Source organism: Alligator mississippiensis, chromosome 7 (assembly GCF_030867095.1).
Source record: "Alligator mississippiensis isolate rAllMis1 chromosome 7, rAllMis1, whole genome shotgun sequence".
NCBI classification, from domain to species: Eukaryota; Metazoa; Chordata; order Crocodylia; family Alligatoridae; genus Alligator; species Alligator mississippiensis.
This window is the reverse complement of record NC_081830.1, coordinates 18,907,931-18,928,718: the sequence shown is the minus strand read 5'-3', so window position 1 is coordinate 18,928,718 and position 20,788 is coordinate 18,907,931. Positions and strand designations below refer to the sequence as shown.

At 44.6% G+C, this 20,788-nt stretch overlaps 1 protein-coding gene across 1 annotated transcript in view; it reads left to right on the top strand.

Annotated features, from left to right (window-relative positions):
- The window catches only part of XPO7 (exportin 7), a 64,398-nt gene that overhangs the window by 31,547 nt on the left and 12,063 nt on the right, over positions 1 to 20,788 (top strand). The window contains exons 5-17 of the mRNA XM_059730692.1: positions 201 to 293; positions 3,234 to 3,338; positions 6,523 to 6,688; positions 7,558 to 7,631; positions 11,344 to 11,463; positions 12,427 to 12,573; positions 14,040 to 14,212; positions 14,779 to 14,972; positions 15,702 to 15,807; positions 17,170 to 17,305; positions 18,457 to 18,530; positions 19,612 to 19,695; positions 20,376 to 20,436. Coding sequence (XP_059586675.1) covers positions 201 to 293; positions 3,234 to 3,338; positions 6,523 to 6,688; positions 7,558 to 7,631; positions 11,344 to 11,463; positions 12,427 to 12,573; positions 14,040 to 14,212; positions 14,779 to 14,972; positions 15,702 to 15,807; positions 17,170 to 17,305; positions 18,457 to 18,530; positions 19,612 to 19,695; positions 20,376 to 20,436 — 1,533 coding nt within the window. The remainder of the gene's footprint in view (positions 1 to 200; positions 294 to 3,233; positions 3,339 to 6,522; positions 6,689 to 7,557; positions 7,632 to 11,343; positions 11,464 to 12,426; positions 12,574 to 14,039; positions 14,213 to 14,778; positions 14,973 to 15,701; positions 15,808 to 17,169; positions 17,306 to 18,456; positions 18,531 to 19,611; positions 19,696 to 20,375; positions 20,437 to 20,788) is intronic.

The window sequence follows — 20,788 nt, the reverse complement described above, 5'->3', positions numbered from 1 at the left end:
TTCCTTTAAATGCTTTTTCAGCTTATCCTGTTGAATTATAATATTGCTGTTAACCAAGGACATGGCATCTCCAGCCAGGCAGATCTGATCTTCAGTATGTTGGCACTTTCTTGTAATTGCAGTGAAAGTTGGTAAGAACAGTGTAACACTGCTTTCTTTTTTTTTTTCTCTCTTTCTCCCTGTCTCATCTTTTTCATCAGGATAGCGTAGAACACTGCATCATAGGAGTGACAATCCTGTCTCAACTAACTAATGAAATTAATCAAGTAAGTGCTACAGCCTTCCTCAGTGAAGTAAGTGTCCAATTTTCTCATCATATTGTGTTCTGCTATGTGTCTGCACTTTGTTGTTGTTTTAACGCAGTCCTGTGCCTTTGTGGTAAGACATTGACATTTCCTGTGTTACAAGGGCTATTTTTTTTCTATCCTCTTTTTCTTTGTAGCATTTCCCATCTTCTTTAGTATTCACATGTGTAATAGTCTGATAAATATTGAAACTGTCAGCAATTGGTTTCTCAACCAGTGCCACCTTGTCTATGAAGCTAACCCCCTCAGCCCAAATTAGCAAAGCATCACTGTCAGTTTTGTTGTTCTCCATCCTTTTTTTTTTTTCTCTCTCTCTGGGTTTTTTATGGACTTTCATGTTAAAAAAAAAAAAAAAAGCCCTTTCTTCCGTGTCAGCAGACATTCCAGTACCACTTTCTAGGGTTATAAATATAGGGCATAAACATAAGAAATGCATTGAATATTCTGGTTTGCTTTTCCTTACAAATCCAAAGTCTCCCAGCATCATGTGAAACATTGCACCAGTGCTGCTGTTTCCCAAATCACAGGGTGGGTAGAGGGGTGGAGAGGTTACGTGATATGCCCAGCCCTTCATTTGAATTGGTAGCAGAGGTGAACCAGGACTAGAGTTTATGGCTCCTTATCCTGTGCTCAGATCCCAATCACATCATAGTCTTTTTCCAGTATGAATTTAGGATGCGTAGTTTGATCGCAACAAAGCAAGCAACTAGCAGAAATAGGCTCCTAAAGCTTGAATTATTTTCAGCCATCAACTCTGCAGGCACATATAAGAACTGCAATGTAGACAGCTTCCAGTTGTCCCTACAAGTGATTTTCTCTGGGGAACCTTTCTGGTTTGGCTAGCCTACTACTACTAAGTTTGTTGAAAGGGCCAATACTTATAAGTTGTGTTAAGTGATTCAACTTTTATTTGATGAATATAAAGTTTAACTTAACTTTTTTTTCTACTAATACTTGTACACATGGTTGAATTAACCTGGCTTTGATAGTGAAATTCTAATGTAGAATTAAAACGATCATTTGCAATCCAAGTATAGGCCAGAACTTTAATAATTTGGTGTCTAAAGGTTGTGTCCTGACTTGGTGCAAAGCACCCCCAGCTGCTACTGAATACATTGTAGTTCAGCACCTCTAAATACAAAAGAGCCTTATGATAACAAGTAAGGCATGCCATTGAGATGAATGAGCAGCAGAAAGGAGGTTTCAGATTAAATGCGTCTTTATGTTAGCCGTTAAGCTTTCTTGCTCCTCCCCCTACCCCCAGGGTATTTGACTGATTATGAGGCAGGAAATTTATTTTATTTCCCTGTCAAAAAACATTACCTAGGTAACTGCGAGAGAATTTTGCAGGAATGCATTAAAATAAACATCAAGTCACTGTGCCAACATGGTGTCTTAGAGGCTGATACAGAGTGTGCCATCTGTAACCTGTATCAGTCTTATAATATCAGGCAACATCTGCATGTATTATTCCCTAACACACATGGTGCAGACTTTAATGTAATGGAGTTGTAAAAGAATCTGGCAATGTCCCAATTGATTCACAGTAAAAGCTAAAGGCGCCTTGAAATTTCCTGCTCATCCATGTATCTTCTCACTTGACTCTGACTGCCAGTTGGGTTCAGGAGATGAGGTGTATTTGGCTTTTCCCAACAGTAACTGACTCTCTATCTGCTGGCAATTTTACATGAAGGAGTGAAAATAGACTAGGCTCTAAGAAGATATTTAGTGGATGTAGCCCATGCGAGTCGACAACTATGAAACTCAGTTCCCTAATCTGGGTCTCTAAATCATATAGGTGCTGTTCAGATTTTATCCTGTTTCAGGGGTGGGCAATGATTTGGGCCAGTGGGCCACATTGGGAGTTTTGTTAAGCTGTTACAGGTTGGGTCAGTACCCTCCCCCCCCACGCAACAGCAGCTCACCAAAACGCTATATGTGGGATGGGGCCATGGGCAGGCAGGGGACAGTGTTTGGGAGTGGGAGGGGCAGGCAAGGCCAGGATCACAGGGCAGGGTTATGGGGCAGTGACAGCGCGGAGCTGGGGCAGAGCCACAATCCTGCACACCCCTGCCTCCCTGCACACCCCTGTGCTTGCGGAATCTATGCCCATCACAGGGGTTTGCGGACAGAGGATTGTGGCTCTGTCCCAGGCCCTGCCCCCACACTGTCACAGTCCCCAGATCCCGAAGTTTTCCCAGCCCTGCCCACCTGTCTTGCTCCTAGACACCACTCCCTGCCTGCCTGCAGCCCCATCCCAACTGCTCAACTGCCTGCACAAGTCCTGATTCCAGCAGTGGGTGCAGGGTGGATAGCCTGGGGCAGCGAGGCCGGGTCTGGTGACTGCAACAGCCAGAATGAGCTACCACCACTGGCACTGTTGGGAAATGGAGTCCAGCTGCTGCCACACCACCCCAGCCCCACTGCACGCCTGGGAGCAGTGGGACTGGCTGCATGTGCCACAGCCTAAGCTGCCCCCTGCTCTTGTGCCAGGTGGGACCAAGGGACCTGCCACGGGCTGGACAAAATCCCTTGACGGGCCATGTTTTGCCCACCCCTGCCTTAATTCTTACTTTTAGAATTGGTTCAGGCAGACTTGGTTTAAATAAGTTTTGCTTTCTAGCAGAGATAAATAGAACTATGTTTTTTTTAAACAGTTTGGAAACATTTTTTAACTTAACACTCTAGCCAGACAATGTAGTTTTGTCAATAGTTCAATGAAACAAATGGCAGCACAGGAGCCATTGTTCTACATTAATAGAACATAATACAATCCTAACGTGTCCCTTCAGTTTAATCAACTAGTAGAGTGCAAGGGGAATGTCTTGATGTTCCAATAATATTTTATTGGCCTTGTTCCAGCTCATTCTGCTAGCTTGCTTTCTTTTCTGCCAATGACTTCTAAGCACTGGTTTTCTCTCTGCCCAGGCGGACACTACCCACCCTCTGACCAAGCACAGGAAAATAGCCTCTTCGTTCCGAGATTCATCTTTATTTGATATCTTCACGCTCTCGTGCAACTTATTGAAACAGGTAGGGAGATTATGGTTGGTATTGTACCCCTGAAGCAATTCATGTTGGGGGTGCAAAACGTTAAGCTGATGGCCTGTCTGGTGTACCTGCTATGGGACAAGTCCTTTCTTCATAGAGATGTCTGGTTTTCCTTGCCCCTGCCTTTGGGGACATTTTCACAATGGGTTCCTAGTTCTCACTTCACAGCATGCTTTTGTATGGTAGAACTATATAGAGCCATGTTTATACACAGGGTGATATCCCAGCTTTCTTTTCCAATCAGTAAGTTAAGAGTCCAGTATAGATTTTATAGATTTTTTTTTTTTTTTAAGTACACTGCCATGACTACACATCTTCCAAAGAAAGTATTTTCTTAGGTTATGTGCTTTGGGTATAAACATTGTTGTGGAGGAAGCTACTGATTTTTTTTTGTTTTGTTTTGTTTTTTTGTTGTTGTTTTTTAAGTCTCTGCATTAAGAAGTTTTTGATGTATAAGCACTAAGAATAAAACTCTACACACAAAAATTTGAAAGCTACCAGTATAATCTGATCCTTTTTTCTCAGTGGTTACATATTCTTGCTCTTGAGTTAATGATCAATGAAACAAAGTGAAATCCTAGTGAAGGAATTTTTATAGTCCTTGCTTGTGTTAAAAGGTCAAGGTAAGAGCTTTAGGGGAGCCAGTGGTTCACCTTGACTCATTTAGGAGAGAGTTATGGACTGTCTTGTCTTTACTAGGATTTTACCTCCTAATAGTCACTCCATGTTAACTAACTTGCGAGAAGATCATATCTGTTTTCCTTGTGAAGATGTACCTAAAAAGAGCAGCAGTAAGCATCACTGGAGTTTCAAAGTTACTGTGCCGATATCAACTCTGTGTGTCAATCTAAATATATTTTTGGTCTGGCATAAACATGGGTTGGTGGTGTGATTATAGAATCCTGTAGGGGACTCGAGGGTGATCTAAGCCAGCTCTTGCACAGAGAAACTGTCTTAAACTCATGCCCGTCCAACTTCTTAGAAACCTCAAATGAAGAAAATTGCCAAACTTCTGTATTGATTGATTATTGTTAGCAAGGTAGTCATGTTGGTGCATCACCTAATGTGATAAATATTTCAAGGCATATTGTACCAGTGTGCCTGATTGGGCTTTCTATCCAGGAACAGCTAGAGCAGCATGAGCACCTCTGCACCAGTAATGGCATCCACTGTACGGAGCTTGTGCCACTATAATTAATTAGAAGGAGACAAAACTTTCTAGCATAGGCAAAATTTTTACTTGCAAGAAAAAGGGTTGCTCTACAAGGAAATTCCTGGTGTTCCATCAGCTTTGTTCCATGCAGGTATCTGATCTGTAACATCCCCAGATTTACTCAAAGGGGCACTGCCACATGGGGAAAGTTGAGAACAGCATAATGGTGTCACTGTGTATAAGAAAATGGAACTGTGGGAATGGTGGGAAATTAAGAGTTTGGGTTTTGCCTGTAAAGCTGAGTGAAGTGTCAAAGCTGAACAGTGGGGGTGGGAAGCAAGCTTGATTTAAAAAATGGAGACTGAAGTGTTTTTTGTTTTTTTTTTGTTAGTAATGCACCTAACAGTATAGGTGTCACAAGCTTCCTTCACATTTTGGCAGGATTCTTTTAAAGTTGTGTGATTTAAATTAAAATGTTACCCACCACTCCCTATGATGTGTGCACGCACATGCTATTTCACTTGTCCCGAGAAGGTGAACTGGAACCTGGTAGTTTGAATTAAGCCAGTTGTTGAGGAAACACCCTCATGTTCTCTGTCCATACGTCTTGGGCACGCTGCTTTTGTTTTGTAGAATGCCCTGTTTAAGGACAAATCGGAATGTTTCCACTTGCCTCACTTAATGTCCTTGTTTCCCTGTAATAAACACCTACTGCCCCATTTACTCCTATGTTATCCATTTGGCAGCTTGAAGAAGCCTCCTTCTCGTAAGCCAGATGTTTCCAAGGTGATCCTCTTGAAGGGTGAAGGATTGGGCTGCTAGGAGCTAATGATTACATGTGGATGGTTGTCATAAAAGCAGTGTGCAATTAGGCAGTCATTGAAGAACACATCTGATACAGGCTTCGCAGAGGGAGAGGCAGACGTTTCCAACAGTTTCATGAACTGCTGAGATCACCTTGGAGTGGACTTGAAGTAAAAGGCATTTAAAAGCACAAAGCACTGTGTCAAGCACAGACTGTCTGTCATATCCCCAGAGTCCAGATCCAGGTGTGGCTTTAGAACAGGTGTGAGCTGATCCAGCATCTCAGCCTCAAGAAGAACCTTGTGTTGCCTCAGAATGTCCCGTGTCCTCTGTGCTCACAGCAGGGCTTTGCAATTGGACCAGGGTTTATCCAGATAGTTTGTGCACAAAATGAATGCTTTTATTTCCTTCCTAAAGGCTAAGCTAGAGTAACAGGATTCCCTCCTGCTAAATGTATGCCAAGCAGACAAAGTATTCCTGTGTTCTACCCTTTTAAAAACTTGGTAATCTGATGAATCTTCCAAAATAAATATTAGCTGGCACCCAAGCATGGGTGGTAGGAGTGTGTGAACCCCCCCCCCCCCCCCCCGAGGCACCAGTTGCCGGGCTGGGGGAGCACAGTGGGGTTCCCCAGTGCACTCTGGCAGACCCAGAAGTGGGCTGGAGGTGCTTCTGGTCCACTTCCAGGTCTGCTGCCAAGCATGTTGGGGAGCCCCCCGCACTTCTGTGGGACACTCCATGCGCCCCAGCATCGCAGCATTCACAAACCCCTGATACCTAGAGGTATGTGGAAAAAACATTTAAAGCTGTGTCTGTGTCCGAATCACTAAATCTCTCCGAATCAATTTGGAGAGTTCGGATTTGATTTGGAGAGATTAAAGGGTTCTCTGATTCGATTCGGAGACTCGGCCACCGAATCGGGCCAGATCTCCACCGCATCAAATCGGGGACCAAAGCTTCGTACAGCCCTAGCGGGTGCCCTTTTGTAGTACAAACCATCCTTCTTAGAGAAGGACTTAAAACCTGAATGCAGATTCTGATTTTAAAAATATAGGGGACATATATATTTAAGTGGTGTTTGAGGTAGCATCTCAGCCTTGATGTCAAGGTGACACATGATGCTTATGGCTGTCACATCCTATCACAACGGGTCTGTGGTCCAGGCTCAGCTGCCGCTTCACTTTTTCTAAAAACCATTGCATTTTGTAGGCTTCGGGGAAGAACTTGAACTTGAATGATGAGAGCCAGCATGGCCTGCTCATGCAGCTTCTCAAGCTCACACATAATTGTCTGAACTTTGATTTCATCGGCACGTCAACAGACGAGTCCTCAGATGATCTCTGCACAGTGCAGATCCCGACCAGCTGGAGATCAGGTAAAGCTTTGAGGGACAAAACAGTATGCATCAACAGTTTACCTGTTGAAGATATGCTGGTTGACTCACGGCCTATCAAATGTCTATGTATAAATCCTTGAATAGGAAATGGGAAGTACAACCCAGTTGTCCCTGTATCTGATTACATACCTGATTCAGATTGATGATGTAGATTGGTCCTAACTACACAGGCACCCCTTTTCTACCCCTTCAGTCTGCGCTGCATAGAAATCGCAGAGAAGTTGGGCTGGAAGGGACCTCGAGAGGCCATCTTGTTCAACCCCCAGGCAGGCAAGGTCCTAGAAGGATTGAACCTGCAACCTTGGCATTTATTAGCATCATGCTGTAAAGCAAGTGAGCTAATCAGCCAACCACATGAACTTCAGAAATGGCGTGCTTGGTTTGTGTGAAAAGCTAGAATTTGATTTTCCTTTTTAGGAAGACAGAAAATAAACTAGAAGGGAACTCTGCCACTAAGGGAGTTCAGATCTTTCACAGAACTTTTCTTAAAAATGGGGTTCCCTAACCAAGCATTCATTAAGACACCGTTGCAGTGTTTGGTAGTCCTACCACATTAATCATTTATGTATGCTTGGTTTTTTGAGTGTAAAAGGGTGTTCATTCTTGACTGCCTCGAGTTCTTCAGCAGCCCTTCCACAGGCTTTTAATTACTGTGGATGTATGGGTTCTTCGAAGTTTGGCACAGGTTTCTAAGTCAAATATTTTCTTCTTTTTTTTTTTTTTTGTGATGCAGTCCTTTGTAGTATAATGTGTGCTTGCCATCAGAGATGGGGCAGATAAACATATGTAAATCTGTGGAGTGCAGTAACTCTAATGTTCACAATAAAGTGCTCCTTTCTGTTTTTCAGCCTTCTTAGATTCTTCAACCCTGCAGCTGTTTTTTGACCTGTATCATTCCATCCCTCCTTCATTTTCTCCTCTGGTGAGTTTCAAGTTTGCAGATCTTATGACACTGGCCGCATACATGTGTTAAATTTCTACCAGGGGAAAAAACGTCGTTCTCCCAGTAGAAACTACAAGCGTTCATTCACTTTCTCTGGTGGGAAACATGCCCCTCTCAGGAGAGAGATTTTCCAGGTGTCTATGAATGCTTATACACTCCCCTCCTGGTCAGGTCCAGGAAGAGAGGGGAGCAGTAGCTGTTGTTTCCTGCCTCTTCCCCACACCAGGGTCTGCCCAGTTTGGGGAAAGGACTAGGGCCTTTGTCCCGTTGTTCCCTCTGTTTCCACCACTTTTCCATGCCATGCGCCTATAGCCCTACTTCTTCATCTACCATGGAGCAGCAGATGCCCTCCAGAACAGGGGTCCCAACACAGACTGATTCCCCATTCTGAGGAAGGCATGGAGAGCAAAGGAGAAGGGGCAGCTGCAAACTAACACTTGTACAGCAGGTGTTCTCTTTCCTGGAATGATCTGTAGTGGTGAAAACTTCTCAAACATTTCCACTGCTAGAAGGGAATACCTGTTAGAGGCTACTGAATACTAAGAAGTGTTTGCAGTCCTGATGCTTGGCTTCTGGTTAAAATGGTAAACAATGAGTTCAGAACAGCACCTAAATAGTTTACTAGTACAACATGTAAAAAAAAAAATCATGAAGCAGGTCCTCAAAGAATCCATTTGTAAGCACCTGGAGGGGAAGATGATGCTTAGAACAGTCAGCATGGATTCGCCAAAGGCAAGTCCTGCCTGACCAACCTGATTGCCATCTATGATGAGATGACTGGTTCTGTGGATGCAGGAAGAGCAGTGCACATGATATACCTTGTCTTTAGCAAGGCTTTTGATATCGTCTCCCACAACATTCTCACAAGCAAGATAAGGAAATATGGTCTGGATGAATGGACTGTAAGGTGGATAGAAAACTGACTGGATCATTGGGCTCAGAGGATAATAATCAATGGCTCTCTGTCTGGTTGGCAGCCAGTCTCAAGCAAAGTGCCTCAGGTTGGTCTTGGGGCCGGCCTTGTTCAATATCTTCATCAGTGACCTGGAAGATGGGATGGAGTGCACCCTCAGCAAGTTAGCAGATGACACCAAGTTGAGGCGAGTAGTAGATATGGGCTTGGATTTAGAGAGACCTTGACAAATTGGAGGATTGCACCAAAAGAAGTCTCATGAGGTTCAATAAGGACAAGTGCAAAATCCTGCACTTAGGTTCGAATGATCCCATGCCCCAATACAGGCTGAGGACCAACTAGCTAAGCAGCAGCTTTGCAGAAAAGGACCTGGGGGTTACAGTGGACAATAAGCTGAACATTAGCTAAGTGTGCCCCTGTTGCCAAGAAGGCTAATGGCATACTGGGCTGTGTTAGTAGGAGGGGTGGTAGCATATTGAAGGAAAAGATTCTTCCCTACTGGTGAGGCCACATCTGAAGTACTGTCTAGTTTTGGCCCCCCACACTAGAGAAGGGATGTGGACAAATTGAAGAGAGGGGAATGAAAATGATTAAGAGGCTGGGGGACATGACTTCTGAGGAGAGGTTGAGGGAACTGGGCTTACTTAGTTCGGAGAAGAGAAGGGGGGGGGGGGGGGATTTAATAGCAGCTTTCAACTCCCTGAAGTGGGGTTCCAAAGAGGACGGAGCTGGACTGTCCTCAGTAGTGGCAGATGATAGAACAAGGAGCAACGGGCTCAAATTGTAGCAAGGGAAGTTTAGGCTAGATATTAGGAAAAACTTTCTCAGTAGGAGGGGTAGTAAAGTAGGAGGGGTAGTAAAGCACTGGGACACGTTACCCAGAGAGGTTGTACACTCTCCATCCTTGGAAGTTTTTAAGACCCAGCTAGACAAAGCCTTGGCTGGGATGATCTAGTTGGGGCTGGTCCTGCTTTGAGGAGTGAAGTTGGACTAGATGTGACCTCCTGAGGTCCCTTCCAAACCTCACTTTCTATGATTCTGTGATCAGGCTGTGCAAGTTTCTTAACACTGAGTTGTTGCATCCAAAAATGTTTTGAACTACAGTTGCACTTTTGCCCTTACCTTAGCCCTTGAGAACCTCAGAGTGCTTTGCAACATAGTAAGCCTTCTACGCCCACATAAAAGGGGCTATAGAATAGGATTCCCATTTTACACGAAGAGAAATCTTACCCCCAAAATGACGTAGTGAGCAAGTGGCAAATTTTCCAGGGCCCTGATGCTGAATTCTACTCTGTGCATTAGACAACATTGTGCCAGCCAGTGGCTACATAGCTTGGGTTTTGAGCTCTTGTGTGAAGTTCCTCATTCTGTGGCTGAGCTCCCCAAAACATCCCTGGCCAAACCAGCACAAGTTGTGCAAAGCCTTTTTTTTTTTTTTTTTTTTTCCTTAATTGAAAAGTTGTTCTGAGCTGCACACACTGCTGGTGCAACAGAGGAATTTGCAAATGCCCTTCAGGTCCCCTATTAAGAGAAGCTGCTTTGCATCTTTGCTCCAAGAACTATAAGAAGTGGCCGTCACCAGTGCTGGTTAGGGGTGGGAACAATTTTATATTGTTATGCTATTGGTGTATGCTTCTCTGAAAACCATTAAGTATTTGGGTGTGGTGGAGAGGGGGTAGCATAGAACAGGCACTCCAGTACTGCTGAATAAACATTTTTCCATTTTCATTGCAGCATTAGCTCTGGCTGGGGAAGAAAGGATCATTTCAAAGTTGTTGTGTTGTGATGTTTTGTTTTATTCCATGTGAGCAGGGAAGAATGGAAGTGGTCGCTTCATTCTAGTGCTCCTTTAGTGAAGACAGAGTTTGGAGCCTTAGATATGCAAGACAGATTTTTTAAAAATCTCACGCTGTTAAGCAGAAATCTAAAGCAATTAAGCCAATAATTGCTCTGAGTTCTTGGCCATTACAGCAGCAATCAGAAAGGCTCAGCAGCCGAGCAGGTAGTCGTTAGGTTGGTCAGAGGGAACAGAACTTGCCTCAGCATGAATTGCTGCTGCACATAATTAAGTCTCTTTTTAATGTTCTTAAAGTTCAGAGCCCCATTCTGTAGTCTAGTAATAGCTTCCCTTGTGCCCCTGAAGCTGTGGAATCTCCCTCCTGTTTTAGAAGTGGGGGCTGAGCTGGGAAGCCCTTTTTAATATTTCATCTAAGATGTATATCTCACTGTTCTTCCTCTCCATAGTCCATGTTAAGTTCTTCTAAGGAGAGAGTGGCTGGCTTTCCTAATGCTGCTGGTAGATTTTTCAGGTCTGCCTTTGTTTACATGCAGTGACAAATGACATGAGAAATTAGAGGACACAACCTGTATTTTCTGCCTCTGGCATCTGGAGAAATCCCCTATTTCTGTTGCCACATGGCAGCATAGTGGGAATTGTAATGTGCGCTTTGCCTAAAGTCGGATGTTTATTAAGCCATCAAGCTGGAGAGATGATTTCTTTATAGCGCAGTCCCTTAACCCCCTTTGTAATTTGTTTGCTCCTGCTGGATTTCTCCTGCTTTTTCCTTTTCACAGAGAGAGAATTTTTGGAAGTGGTTGTTAAATTTTAAGGCTGTCCCTTGAACCAGGCAAGCTGATTGATTTATTTATTTTTGCTACAGAATATTACAAACTTGAATGAGCTATTCTCTCTGGCAGATGGGGAAAACAGTAGGTTGGCCTGTTCCCTTGTGTTTGAATCGCATCTTTTTCTTTTTTTATTCCCTTGGCTGCTTTCAGGTTTTATCCTGCTTAGTGCAGATAGCTTCTGTACGCAGATCCCTCTTTAACAACGCAGAGAGAGCGAAGTTCCTGTCTCATCTTGTTGATGGTGTTAAGCGAATACTGGAGAACCCACAGGTGAGTGCATTGGAAATAGACACTGGTATTGCTTGCGTCTCCTCTGGCAAGGCATATTGCTTTCTGGAAAGAGCTTCTACTACTGTACTTGTCACATTTGTCACTCTTCCATCATGGTCACCACTTTAGGAGAGATGCAGGGAACACAGAAAGTAAATCAGAGTCACTAAATATTTTAAGGAGATGGAGAGACTTTAAACTTAAAACTAACCAAACAGGCAGTTTAATCAGAAAACTGAGAGAGAGATGAATGCGACTCAGTTAAGGTAGGGGTTTGATGAGCTGATGCCTCAGGCATGTTTGTGGGTGTTGGGTTTCTAGCCGGACAAAAGGGGAGATATATGCCAATTATCTAGAAAACTTCCCAGCCATTGTGATCAGCAAAGCTTGGGAGAATGCTTTTCAGGTGCCACTTCACTAGGGCCAGCTATGAACTTCCTTGGACAAAGCGCTGAGAGAGAGTTATCTGGCACAGGCCACAAAGGAAAGATTAGGTGGTAATATCTCTTCCTTCTCTCGCTCGGTCCCCTGTTCCTGATCCAAAAAAAAGCTCTTAAGGTTTAACAACATCTGTGGAGGGAGAAGAAAATTAAGATATGAAGCACTGTGCTGGGCCCCTGTGGTTTACAGCTTGTCCTTGTGGGAGTGAAGTGCTGCATGCCTGTTCTGGATGCCATTCAGTAGACATGCTTTGCCTGCCTTAAGCTTCAGGTTGACTTTTAGCTGCTAATTGGTACTGTGTAGCCATAAGAGATCATAGTGTTTGCACAGCACAGTTCACACAGATCTCCAGCTCACTTAGGGAGGTGGGGAAGCACTCTACCTGTATTTTAGAAAAGGACCAACTGTAAGTCAGTGAGTCGGTGACAGAGTTAAGGAAGAAAGACCCCAAACTTCCTTTCTCTGCATTACTCAGTTGTGCTACCAGTCAGATTGTTTAATGTCCTTGTCTTTCTTGCCCAGAGTTTGTCAGACCCAAACAACTACCATGAATTCTGCCGACTGCTGGCCCGATTGAAAAGCAACTATCAGCTGGGAGAGCTAGTGAAAGTGGAAAATTACCCTGAAGTCATCCGACTCATTGCCAACTTCACCGTGACCAGCCTGCAGGTAGGAATTTATTGCTTTGGGCCTCTTTAACAGGAGAAGAATTTGCCGTCCGTGTCCACTCTGTGCCTTGTACTGTATGGTAGCAGTGCCAGTTTTATGAGGCCTGGTGGCGAGCCAAGCAAATCTTACAGCAGTCGGGTCCTACAGCGCAGTACTATTCTTCTGTGAACTTGGTTTGAATGATACAGGAGTGGAGGGGTTGTAGTGACAGCTCTGGAGTTATTCCATGCCTCAGCAGCAAAACCGGCTCATTCTTGGTTATTTTTAGTAGTGTGCATCAATCTGTTGTTAAAATATAGTTAAGGGGGTGGTTTTACTGCTAGCAATATGAACACCACGCAAGCTTCCCTCTGGGTTTCTCACTGATATACAGCATACAACTACACCTCAGCTAAAAATCCTTTCATGGTAATTACAAGCAAACTGGAAGTTTTCATCAGCAGACATTTAGGGAGTATGGAGCTTTTTGTTGCTGTCAAAGGTAAATAAGAGCAACGTAACTTTAACATTCTTGATCATCTCTCACAGACATGTTGGAGAGAAAGACGGAGAGATGATAATAATAGTGCAGGAGATAAAGTAGGAAGGATCTTTGTGTGGACAGCCATGAGAGGGGACTGAAATGTCTTCGCAAGAACCAATTTTTGCGTTTCAGTATCGCTTTAATGTAGCATCAATGCTGGTAATTGTGTATTACGGTGCAACTGTATAATTTTCCTCTCTGGTAGAATGGGTGTTTCTTATGTGGGAGGCTAAAAATGCTGGCTGGAGCAGGCTGCTAAAATATTTCAGGAAAAGACTCCAGCCCAAGTCTGCAGCAAGGAAGTTCTAGTGCATCCAAGTGTGCAGCTTGTGTCAGTGATTTTTTTTTTTTCTCTTGGCCTGTGGATACTTGAAAGGGCTGCCTTAGAAACCTGTGCATGCTGACCCATTAAAGAAATGGAGCCCAGCAGCTGAGGATTCATTTGCTGCAGTGTTTTTTACAGCACAGGTGTATTTTTTGCACTACAGGTGTATTTTTTTGTAACTGGATGGAATGCTAAAACAGAAGGGCAAATAAAGCAACAACACTGTTAGAACTGAGGCAATGTATTGAGGTCCCTTGTCCACGCCTTCCAGTTTCAGTTTTTCTGAGCCTTGACTGGAAGCTGGAGGCTTCTGCTCAGCTGACAGTCACGGAAGCCAATATTGAGGTATCCTTGGCTCTCTAGCTGACAGAGGGGGAGGCGGGGGGAGTGTGTGGGTCTTTTGGTTTGGGTTTTTTTTTTTTTTCATTCTCTGGTTCTCTTGTAATTTAGATGCTAACTTAAATTCAGTGTTAAATATGTGCAGAATGAAGCTGTGAAGTTTTTGGGCAGTGCATCCTGGATAAAGCTTCTAAATGCTGGTAAAGGATGCAAGCCTCACGTGATGTTTGGAATACTAAATGTATTGGCTTTTTTTCTTCCCACCCTGGCTGTCTTCAGCACTGGGAGTTTGCACCAAACAGCGTTCACTATCTCCTGAGCCTGTGGCAAAGGCTGGCAGCCTCAGTCCCATACGTTAAAGCCACAGAACCTCACATGCTAGAAACATATACACCGGAGGTCACGAAAGCTTACATCACGTCCAGGCTCGAGTCTGTGCACATCATCCTGAGGTAAGGGGAGCCTTTCTGACAGTGTGGGAAGAATGAGGCAGGGAAAATGTATCTTAATTAGTTGGGGTCTTGGTCTCTCCCTGTATGGACTCTGGGGGAGGGAGTTATGCCTGACTGCCAGTTGAGTTGTAAAAAAAGACATGGCTGAATCAGATGCTCAGTCTTTGTATATTACAGCATATTTCAAGTGAACCAAGCCATAAAAATTAGAAAATATTTGCATCCAGATGGGTGCCTTAATATTTGATGTCTGCACTTCAGGTACAAAGCCCTGGATGAACAATCAGCCTGTCATAAAGGCGTATTCAGTGCAGTGTGTAATTTCTCCTCCGGTTCAAGTAGTTAGTGCTGTTTTGATTTATGGCCACAGTCGCAGCAGTGATGGCCTGGTTTTCTTGCATCAGTGCTCCCCAGTTAGCCAAAAGCAAAGGTTCAGGCAACCAAGTCTAGGAATAGCTCTAGACCTAGAAGAGGCATAGTCTGTCCTCATGGAAATAAGCTTGTGTTGTGGCTTAGGCCAAAACTGCTTTTGATTTGTCTTTATCATCTGCTTGTTTTCTGTGCAGAGATGGGCTGGAAGACCCTCTAGATGACACTGGCCTTGTACAACAGCAGCTAGATCAGCTGTCCACCATCGGGCGGTGCGAGTATGAGAAGACCTGTGCTCTGCTTGTGCAGCTCTTTGACCAGTCAGCCCAGTCTTACCAGGAGCTCCTTCAGAGTGCTACCGCCAGCCCCATGGATGTTGCAGTGCAGGAAGGTGAGTGCAGCCCAAGAACAGTCATCACTTGGGCCCATTGAACTAGGAATCCCCGAAGCCCGCTCTCCTCTTGTGATATCTGTTCGGCAAGATGGAGTCTCACTAATGTTCCTTTGAGGAGTAGTGGCTGGAATACACTTGGACTTGACCTGCATATGGGGTTTGTAGTGGTGCAACTGTTTTGTGGCTTCTTTAATGTTGGGTACAGACATAACTGCCTGCTCTTTAGTGGCTTTATAAAAGTGCCTTCTTAATGGTATATTCTAGTCTCCTTCCAGTATTGGAATGAGCTGTACCAGGATAAGCATAGGAGATTGTCCTGCTTTAATTATATAGTTGCATGATTAAAACAGTAAACCTTTTATATGTAGAGAAGAGTGTATGGTTGTGAATTGAGCGTCTCTTAACATATCAGTCAATGCCACATACTTTCAGAAAAAAATGAGTGCTTTTTTTTTTATATACACAGCATTTCCAGGAGTCTGCAGAAGGGGGTTTCCTATGGTGAAATGGTCTTGTATGGTGAACAAATTTGGGTGACGCATGATGTTCCAAAGCAAATGTGTTGATTGTTGAAGTCATGCCTCCCCTACAATGAATGGGAAAACAGGTCATTCTGGAACTGTCTGAGCTTCCGGACGTGCATATCACTGATAACCTGTTCTTCATGGATCTCCTCATCATGTAGCCTGCTCAGTGCTTCATTCTGATGTGGTCTGTTGGTTTCAGGGCGTCTGACGTGGCTTGTCTACATCATCGGGGCAGTGATCGGTGGTAGGGTTTCCTTCGCCAGTACAGACGAGCAGGATGCGATGGATGGCGAGTTGGTTTGTCGGTAGGGATGCTAACTGCTTTCTTGCTGGGCTGTTGTATTTTTGAAGACCCTCCCGTCCCCCTGAAAGAGTGACCGGTATGCAGCCGCAAGCGCTCTTTCCCCTTAACACTCTTCTCATTGAAAACAATGAGATGGGGTTGGGCCCCCCTGAAGGGAGAAGCTGAGTAAGCTTTGCCTGGGATTTGTCTAAATTGGGGTGTCTGTGTGGGTGTCCAGCAAGCAACTGAATGATTGTGAGGGGAAGAGCATGGAAGATGCTCTCTTTTTTTAATGCGTGCTACAGAACAGAACCAAATGCATGGTGCTTTTTTGGGGAAAGAAGTTTTTTTTTCTGGGTTTTTTATCTTCATCTCCCTCCCCCACAAACAACCCAACTGTATCTGACTGTGAACACCACCTCAAGGCAGTTCTAGTTCCTGTTCAGTAGTTAGCATCCCCCGCAGGGTGGCTTTGGTTCCCGTGTTGCATGTGTCAGAATGCTAAGGCCTCTCGGTTTCAGCTTGAATTGGTGTGGGTAATCTAATATGCAGTCTGCGACTCGCAAGCAACATTAGTTTGAGCAGAATTCCTTGTAGTTCTCTTCTGGGATTAGGGGAGCAAGAGGAGTTGAATCTGTGCCTTTACAAAAGTTGTCCTTCTGTTAGCTGTGGTTAGTAGGAGACCGAATCTCATCTTAGCTCTTCCCGTAGCTAGGGAGTAACTGGATGGAAGATACCAAAACTTCAAACATGCCGAACTGCCCTCAGGGGTATGATATACACAAAGCAGTCTCATGCTGTTAATCTGCTTGCTTTGATCCTTTCTCTCCACACACTTTTCAAAGAAGTAGTCCTGTTTGATTTGCCCCATACATCATGTCTCTGGACTGAGTCAGTGAAAGCCTTTCTCGCCATGATGGCTTATTCCTAGTCATTACCATTGAGCTCCAGCCTGTGTGCAGCGCTTCTAATAAGAGTCAAGTTAGGACTTCTGCTTACTTGCTCTTTGGCTTTGTATTGGCACAGTAGGGGATGACATACCCTTTCCCAGCATCAGCACTAGGACCTGGACCCCTCCTCTGCATTAAGTGCAATTTAGCAGTGCACAGGACTTGCACTGATCGTTCTGCCTGTGGAAAAGTAGTTCACCCAGGACAAAGATCTTGGCCATAACATATAATATTGCTACTCTGCTTTGCCCACTCAGTCCAAAACACCACCCTGTAGGGCTTTCCAAAAAGCTTGGAATGAGTAACCAGGTGCCTTGAATAGCATCTGCTTAGCACTCTGGACATCATTAAGGGTGTTTCTTGTGGTGTTTCTTGTTTTTGTGGAGTAGTTGGGTGTCCAACAGTTCCTAAATGCATTGTCTCCCTCCTTCCAGGGTGCTTCAGTTGATGAACCTGACAGACTCCCGCCTGGCTCAGGCTGGCAACGAGAAATTGGAGCTGGCCATGCTGAGCTTCTTTGAGCAGTTCCGAAAGATCTACATTGGAGACCAGGTGCAGAAGTCCTCCAAGGTACGCCCTCTGCCCGGCAATTGTGAGGAAGCAATCATTTCTTCTTTTCTGTTGATGTTTAAGCTGCTGGAATTTGATCTGCTCTTTTGTTACAAGAAGGAAGAGCTTATTAGAAGCCCCATTCTTCCTGCTTTCTATAATACCTGCTTTTACATTTGTTCTGGAGTCATCTTGTGGAAACAGTACCTCTTAAGATGGTCATCTGTGTTGGAGAGAGAACCCTATGATTACAGCAGTGCATCGGGTTGTTGTGGACCCTGGGTTTTATTTTAGTCCTTGCTTTAACAGGCTCTTCACAAGAGCAGCAACAGGTCATTTTATGTGCTTATACCTCACTTCTCTATCCATAACATAAAGGTAAATAGCAGCTACATGCAAGGAAAAATACATATGGCACTGAGTACTTCAAAATCGTTGTGGACATGGGGAGGCTGTGTAAGCATCTGAATGGGAAGGATGCCAGACTTTGGCACGGCGCTATTTTGTTTTGGTTTTTTTGTAGATAGTCCGTAGGAAAATAAATAAAATGAGCCTTTGAGCTGAGGTCAAAACTGATGTATTCTCTGCCTAAAAGGACATGCCTTGGAAATGAGGCAAGGTTTACAAAGCCAGGTCTTAGCTTTCCAGCTACCTTGGAAGTTCACGCTCATCATCGTGCAGCCCCAAGTTGTGCAATGAAGAAACAAGGCTATTTTTATTCCCAAAATTTACTCTTAACCATTCCGTTCACCTGTAGTACACAGTGCTGGGAGCAAGGATGTTGCAAGGGAGCTAGGAATTCTTCAGCTTGGACTTCCATTGCCAGGTTATTTGAGGCACAAATGTCATTGTTTCTTTGCGTCCTCATCTGCTGAGGGAACCGCATTTTTCCTAGAGTTAAGGTAATCCCTTTTCCCAGGGTGCAGATGAAAGCCCAGCCAGAAAAGCCTATATCATGGGGATGCAGTGCAGATGTACAGCAAGATATAGATGAGAGGGCCTACAGGGGTCCCAGTTGAAAATGATGCCCAGATTACAAGAAGGAGCAACTGATAGGATGGTGATATCTTCTCCACAGTGGTTGAATAAGGAAGCAGGGGGGCTCTAGGGGAAGTGTTCATCTGTGCATCTCCTGGCTCTGCTCTGAGTGCTGCTGCTCTCCTCTCTTCCAGCTGTACCGCCGTCTCTCTGAGGTCCTCGGATTGAATGACGAGACCATGGTCCTGAGTGTCTTCATAGGAAAAATGTAAGTGTTCCTGCATGTTGCCATCAGGGATTCCAGGGTCCATTTGAAGGTGTGAATGGGACATCTTGAACCTAAGGGAGTCATGTCCAGACTTCAGAATAGTAACTACTGGCTGCTTAAGAAAATGGTAGGCTGTGATCAGGGGTGTGAATCACATGCAGCATCCCAGATGTTTATCCACTGTGGAGTCTAGCCTGGGCCATGGAGAGAGACAAATGTGATCCTCTGCCAGCTACACCAAAAGAATGGATGTGGTCTTAGGCTGTGGTCTGACATCTGCTTACCAGGGGCAGCCTCAACTGTTGGTGCACTCACATCACTATTGCTGATCACCAGCCACAAATGCACTGCAAGGAGGGGACACTAAGAGGCCCTTACAAATAGCCCTGTTTCATGCTAGTGTAGTGGCAATATCCTTAAAACTGTTCTGCTTAAGCAGACTCTTTCCTTTGACTGTTGCTGTGCAGTTTCCTCTGGCCTGAATGTGTCAACTGGGCTTTGTGGGGCCTCTGGCAATCTCCATTAGAACTCAGAAGGCTTCAGGAGCTCCAGGGCTGAAGCCCAGTGCCGTGCGCCTAGAGGCACATGGCCACCGGCTTTCCCCACTCCTTTAGCATCATCCTTGACGTGCACGGTGCCTGCCTAACCTTGCGCACCCGAGCTGCACATCCACAAGGGGTGAAATGGCTCTCCCGGCAGAAGCAAGGGCTACTAGAATTCTGCAGCTGACAGTGGATGGTGCAGGTGCAGAATTGCATACGTCTGCATGTTGTCACTGCCGCAGAATTCTCTTACCCTTGCTGCAGAAATCAGCCCTGGAGTGCCACAGAATTCCAAGGGCCTGGGTATGGGCCAGTGTAGCTTGGGACCCAAGTAGTGAAGATTATCTGAAGGATAATTTTCTAGTCAACCAAATGTAAGTACAGTAATTTTATACCAATATTTTGTGGCTTGTGATGTCTGTGGTTTTGGTGGAGGGTGGAGCTGCTGATGTTAAGTGACTTTTGATGGAAGAACCGACCTCACAACAAAGGAAAACTGAGCAGTCCCTCTGATCTGTCCTTGTTGTCCTCTCCTTTAGCATCACCAACCTGAAGTACTGGGGTCGGTGTGAACCCATCACCTCCAAGACGCTGCAGCTTCTCAATGACCTCTCCATTGGATATCCTTTTTAGTAGAGTCCTAGGCGTGTAGAACTTGCATGGCAAAACCTAGGAAGAGCACACCAAGGTGTTCAAATGAAAGGAGAGAGTTTTGCACATGGCCTAGTTGTTTCTATTACTGATCTCCTCGCAATGCATTTTTAGCAGATGGCCTTTTCTTAATTCACCAGAAACATTCTATAACTAAATGGAGCAGCAACTCCAGTCACACAGTATTGGCACTGATTTTGTCATCACCTGCTCCCTTGTCACCTTGGCTGCATTGCCCTCTTGTATGTAAATGTGCCATTACCCACTTCCCCAAAACATTCAAGTTGCCTCTCAAGTGGCCAAGGGAGCTTGAGCACTTGCTAGTCGTATCTGGTGGCAGGAATTCCGGTAGGTATACACTTTTTAAGAGCAGATCATGTCTGTACATCATAGTTTGTCTGTGGTTTTCTTTGAGAGCTCTTGAAAACCTCGAGATAGATAGTTGGTGGACTTCCTTCCTAAGGATTCTGCATTCAAGTAATACGAAATGAAATTAAATCCATGTCCTGGAAAAGGGAAGTCATTCATAAGGTGCCACATCAGTGTGTTGCACGAGCTTGCTCTGGAAAGTGTTCCCCTAAGTTGCTTGGTGAATATTTGAAACTGTCCAGCCGTCATTTGGTTGCTGTTTCCTTAATATGCTTCTTACATACAGTAGCGTTAGGAAATTGGTGAAACTGAGCGCAGTACAGTTCATGCTGAACAATCACACGGTAAGTCTTGGCCTCTGCTTGCTATCTCATAACAACATGCATACCCAGGTTCCTGCAAGTAGGAAGGAAATGAAGGCCTGCTCTCTGCTTTCATACAGGGAGGCAAGGATTTCATAGGGTGATACCTATTATTGAGCCAACTGTGTAGTTAAGATAAAGTTAGACAAGCTTTCATATGTGGACATATTTCTAAAGCTGAACTGTCTCCCAGCTCCTTCCCTCCTATGAGAGACCCAGCCTCGTACAGCTCTGCAAATCCCAGTCCTTGTTCTCTCTGCCTTCCTCCAAAGCCTGGCCTTCCATTTTTTGTCTCTTGTGTTTTATATGTTCCCTTTAACCTAAAGGATTCTAG